Source organism: Aphanomyces invadans (genome assembly GCF_000520115.1).
Source record: "Aphanomyces invadans strain NJM9701 unplaced genomic scaffold supercont1.9, whole genome shotgun sequence".
NCBI classification, from domain to species: Eukaryota; Oomycota; class Saprolegniomycetes; order Saprolegniales; family Verrucalvaceae; genus Aphanomyces; species Aphanomyces invadans.
This window is the reverse complement of record NW_008580154.1, coordinates 722,535-727,318: the sequence shown is the minus strand read 5'-3', so window position 1 is coordinate 727,318 and position 4,784 is coordinate 722,535. Positions and strand designations below refer to the sequence as shown.

At 54.0% G+C, this 4,784-nt stretch overlaps 4 protein-coding genes across 4 annotated transcripts; 3 read left to right on the top strand and 1 right to left on the bottom strand.

The window, feature by feature from the left end:
• Positions 1-191: 191 nt before the first annotated feature.
• H310_05376 (hypothetical protein) lies at positions 192-701 on the bottom strand. The gene is made up of 2 exons (XM_008870074.1): positions 428-701; positions 192-373 (listed from the first exon to the last, which is right to left on the bottom strand). The coding sequence occupies exons 1-2, from the start codon at positions 662-664 to the stop codon at positions 287-289; spliced, it is 324 nt and encodes a 107-aa protein (XP_008868296.1). The 5' UTR covers positions 665-701; the 3' UTR covers positions 192-286.
• Positions 702-1,500: 799 nt separating this feature from the next.
• On the top strand, positions 1,501-2,195 carry H310_05375 (hypothetical protein). Its single transcript, XM_008870073.1, has one exon. The coding sequence runs from the start codon at positions 1,530-1,532 to the stop codon at positions 1,992-1,994; it is 465 nt and encodes a 154-aa protein (XP_008868295.1). The 5' UTR covers positions 1,501-1,529; the 3' UTR covers positions 1,995-2,195.
• A 216-nt stretch (positions 2,196-2,411) lies between these two features.
• On the top strand, positions 2,412-2,864 carry H310_05374 (hypothetical protein). The gene has a single exon (XM_008870072.1). The coding sequence runs from the start codon at positions 2,448-2,450 to the stop codon at positions 2,781-2,783; it is 336 nt and encodes a 111-aa protein (XP_008868294.1). The 5' UTR covers positions 2,412-2,447; the 3' UTR covers positions 2,784-2,864.
• A 324-nt stretch (positions 2,865-3,188) lies between these two features.
• On the top strand, positions 3,189-4,276 carry H310_05373 (hypothetical protein). The gene has a single exon (XM_008870071.1). The coding sequence runs from the start codon at positions 3,738-3,740 to the stop codon at positions 4,140-4,142; it is 405 nt and encodes a 134-aa protein (XP_008868293.1). The 5' UTR covers positions 3,189-3,737; the 3' UTR covers positions 4,143-4,276.
• Positions 4,277-4,784: the final 508 nt, after the last annotated feature.

The following is a 4,784-nucleotide window of genomic DNA, read 5'->3' as shown; positions in this document are numbered from 1 at the left end:
GCCCGACCGCGAACACTGTCGTGCCGCGCGGGAACGTGCGGTTGAGGAAGTGTGGCACCATGACCAAGTCATAGTCCTGCAGCCACAGGATGTCACCTGCAGCATACGCTTTGGCAATGGCCGTCGCAAAGTCTTTGCTCATGGCGAGGAAGGCTGGCCACGGATCGGTTGCTGACGTGTGAACAACCTGCTGTGTACGCATAATGGTCCATTTCGCAGTTAGCGTACCTACGTGGGATGGGCAGATCAACGTCGACGGATGCACCATATTATGAAACACTGAGCGCTATGGGCCACTGCAAAATGCATCGTAGGAGGACACATCTGTGTCTGGGCTGGGAAACACGGGAATGCAGTTGACCGCGGCGCAAGCCTACGTGGCAAGCCAGCGAACGATGAAACACAAACCACGGTTTACAATTGGTACCTCAACAACGGCAGGTCGGTCTTGTATCGGCACAGCTTGCTCCACGCGGCCAAGGAAGCGAATCTTACGCCGGCATGGTCGAAACAAGTCTTGATGGGAAAACGCCATCGTGAAAGCGAGGAGGCGATCTCCATGCCACGTGGCAGTGTACTTGCCATCGCCAGTTTTTACAAGTAGCACTGGCAAATGGTTGGATGCGACCAGCACCGGCAGCTGCGACGGATGGACCCTTGCCATCCGACGTCTGAAGTTGGCGGCGACGGCGGTAGTTCCAAGATACCGCAACCAGGACTTTCGGATGTTATCCGGACACGTCAACTACCCATGCTTACGTCAACGGACAAAGACGATGCGGCAAGGATTCGTGGCGCAGGACGTCGCGACGCATCACGCGTTCGCAACCAGGGAAGTTTTGGAGCATGCATCCGACGCAGCGCGTTGCCGCCGTCTACGCTCGGCAATGCGCCTGTACAATTCCATTCTTCCGGATAACGAGGTGGATGTGTATCCGAACCGGCGTCACATACTCCGGGAGTATGAAGATTGCAAGCAAAGAACGCGTAGCATGCGGTGGTGAAGCGGCGGCTTGGTTGCCCAACTGATGTGTACACATGCAAGCGTTGCGCGCATTCATTGCGCTCTCTCCAGAGTCATCGCGGTGTGATGCGACATGGGGCGAGAGGACTTGGCAACAGCATGGCGAAACCGCGGCACTGGTGAAAAGAATGCCCAAAAAATGATTCTCATTAATTAACAACAAAGTCAATCGACCAGGTACCTCGAGCTTGGTGCGACACACCATCACGCATCAAGTAAAGTCTTCCCCCCCACACTTCAAAAGCAGCCACGTGCAACGAGCACGGCACTATCAAGCGCCACACGACATGGGACGATTCTACTTGTTCCACGTCAGCTGCACTCGATGCGTGATATACTAGTATGTCTCATCAAGGCACCTGTTGTTGCTTAACTTGTTAATTAATGAAAATCATTTTTTGGGGATTCTTTTCACATGAGCTGAAACCGCCCCCTCGTTCTGTTTTTAGGCAAGATCGAGTCGTTTCGTCGCTCGCACTCGGCAAACGGACGACCGACGACGAGCATGAAAGAGGGGTGCTTGAGGTGCTGCTCCGGTCTGTCCGCGGCAGGCGTGATATACCTGTCTCTGATGTCGATCATGCTCAGCAAGCAGCCAGAGTATATACGAGGTCTCCACCACCACGACAAGCACGACCTGCATTCGAGCTGCGCAGTCGCCGCCGTGATGTACGCGCTGTGCTTGGGTGGATGCGTGTATGCGCTGCGGGCGCACAACGAATCCAAGCACTTGCGCTACGGGGTCAAGGTCGTGTCATCGAGCGACGAGTGCGACCCTCTCAAGAAGAGCTCGGACGAAGACGACGGCACCGACTTAAAGGTCCGCGGCGCGGTCAGCGGCGGCGTCATCTCAGCCATTAAGACCCAGCTCATGAAAGCAAAGGTCATGCACAGCGACGAAATGCACAGTTTAGTCGAAAGCGACGGCAGCTCGAGCCCGCGCAAGCCCAAGCCACGAAAGGGCGATTGATCCACTCACTTTTTTAAACGACCCTGTTTCCAACATAATCCCAACTTCAGTCCATGCCGATTGTGTTGGACCAAGCACAGACGACTCCGACCTGGGCGAAGTCGCCCATCAATAAATCCCCCCATCTCCGAGCAGCACACTTGGTTTGGGGTGATTAATACTCTCGGCGCTGGCGACTATCGCAGCGTTTTCTGACGTGAAGTAGTTCATTCTCTACCGCACGCTGAAACGCCGCCCTGTACTCTTGGCGACAGTCGGCGCCTAGCGCACCAACCTTTTCTACCCCGTTGCGCTCACGTGCGTGACTCAAATTCAGCGCGCGACATGTCGGTCAGCTCACAGAAGTCAAGCGGCGATCGTTTCAGACGTTCTTGGCGTATCCGGATACCAAGGACCAACTGCGCGTCCCTTCAAGATCTTTTCCGACACAGCAAACACAGCGTCAAGAACAGGATGCCGGAGCCAGCGAAGGGCGACGTGCTCGGGAGTGAGCTGTCCGATGCCGAGTACAGGAAGATCTCATCTCGTCCGCACATGAAGTTCAACGACATGACGTCCGAAGTGTGCACGGAAACGATCGAGATCATCACAATGGCCGTGGACAAGCACGTGCCACTCAAGAACTATGAAGCAGCTGCCCAACTCATCAAGCAAAGCATGGATAAAAAGTTCGGGTCGTTTTGGCACTGCTTCATTGGCGAGGGGTACGGATTCGACATCAGCTACCAGCAGCGGCACATGTTGTACATGTACGTTGGCGAGATTGGGATCTTGGTCTACAAGTGCTAAGATGCAAGGCGCACGTGCGCTAGCAAGTAAAGCCCTTCATGTAAATAACTACCTTTCGTCGATTCCGGCGCCAATGGTGAATGCTGGCCGCATCATTGGTGCATTGAACTGATCGCAGCCAGAGATCAACAGCATTATGGTCTCGAGGCTGACGTGGCGATTCTGCCGCTTGACGTGCATGCACCAGGTTGGAGCAATTGGGTGAGGCCATGTTTTATCGAATCTGGGACACGCTCGAGTGCCCGATCGCGCTCCCATGTGGCTTCTTGACACCTCGAGTCAAGTTGTCGCGCAAGATGTTGATATTGGATGGTTGAGCTTAACTGGTCAAGGCGGGCATCGCATTCCGCCGCATTTAGTTTGGACGTAGAGTGCCTTCTTCAGCACCGCCTTGAAGAGCGTTGTGTGAAAACCTGACAATGTTGATTTGCATAGCCAGCTCTCAAGTTGATTCCACACGCGGGCGCGTTCGAAGCGCCGTCCGTCGCGTCGATCGTTTCCTTTGGCCATGCCGTCGGTTGCATGTTCTCATCCCACACCACACAAGATCAGATCGAGTGAATTCAAGGATCCAATGTTTATTTGGCAGTCTCTTGGCCCTGCCCCTCCTGATGGTCTCCGGAATCGTCGTGGTCCGGTGGCATGACATCGTGTTTTTCCAGGCGCGGTGGCATGCCCAGGTCATCCCACGACGACAGTGTGCGGCGGAGTTCTCGGAGGTCGTACGACTTTTTCTTGAACCTGGCTTCGTGTCGTGCTTGGATTGTTAACGTGGCGAAGCAAACGACCCACGCCGCGGCGTACAGACCGGCCCCAATCCAGCAATTCAAAGCGAGCTTCTGCTTTGGCACGGCGTGCGTCAGCCCACGAATGTATTCTGGCTGGAGGTGAAGCAATCCCCCGAGCGCTGACAGAAACAGGACGCCTGCGATCGACACGTATGCGCAGCACTGGATGTTCTGGCGATTCGCCATTCCGTCCGCTTGCCAGAATTTGAGATCTGAAAAGCCGGTTCGAGAAACCGCTACTGAGGACAAGATACAATTTGAAAGGTCACGGCGGCACCAAGGCAGCGGATGCGTTGACGCCGTTCGGGAACAGGAACACTTCAACGCGCACACCAATCGCTTGCACGACGGATTGGATGGCTGGACGTCCATCGGCACGATGAAGCCCACCGTGGACGTTATCTGCTTGCTACCGGCGAGTGATTGGCCCAACCTAGGCACAACATCGAACCAATTCCCATGCCATTTTGTATGCTTTGCGCGCATGACCCCAGGTGATGCAGATGTCGTAAAAGACGCTTGTTGCAGTGAACCTTGTCCTCGAACTCTTCGCAGACGTGTCGACGAATGAAAACCGGCTGTGGACACGTTCAAGAGGCTTGTAGGGTGACCGAGCGTGATGTGGTGATAAGCGCCACTGGCATTGCCACGACAAACGGAGGCTCCCACGTCGACGCAACAAGTGGAAGAAGCGTTGGTTTGTTGAGCAGATGTCCACGTGAGAACAGCATTTGGCCTCCCTGTCCCTCCCTGACCCCCCCCGACCTGTTTTCATATCAACAAAGAATGGGGTCGTTGTGGGCGGCTCAAAGTTCGCCTATGTGGCAGGTGGGGGGGTGCCAAGAGATTGCTCCACTTTGAAAGGTGAACTTTACTGGTGGGGTGTATTGCGCATGCCGCCGTCCCGTTGCCGAACGTGATGATTCGTGAGGATAACGTGAGCTCTCGGTGATCGGCCGATTTTCCGCGCACTTCGTGGAACCATATCTCGTTCAATTTTTGGAGCCAAGTGATAAATGTGGCATTCTCTAAAACCTCAATTTAAGCCTTATTAGATGATTCATAGAAAGAATCAATTTAGACGGTTTGATGTGGAGCAAATATTTTTTGAAGTTTGCTCCTCAAACAGTAACTTCAGTGATCAGCCGATTTTTAATCTTGATTAAACTATGTGTGAAAACAGCTAATCCTTTTCATGACCTCGTCAAAAATA

Coding starts and splice junctions, on each gene's coding strand:
- H310_05376 (XM_008870074.1), bottom strand. CDS start 664: ATGGCAAGGGTCCATCCGTCGCAGCTGCCGGTGCTGGTCGCATCCAAC. Junction 374..427: donor ACCGACCTGCCGTTGTTGAG/GTACCAATTGTA, acceptor CTTGCCACGTAG/GCTTGCGCCGCGGTCAACTG.
- H310_05375 (XM_008870073.1), top strand. CDS start 1,530: ATGAAAGAGGGGTGCTTGAGGTGCTGCTCCGGTCTGTCCGCGGCAGGC.
- H310_05374 (XM_008870072.1), top strand. CDS start 2,448: ATGCCGGAGCCAGCGAAGGGCGACGTGCTCGGGAGTGAGCTGTCCGAT.
- H310_05373 (XM_008870071.1), top strand. CDS start 3,738: ATGTTCTGGCGATTCGCCATTCCGTCCGCTTGCCAGAATTTGAGATCT.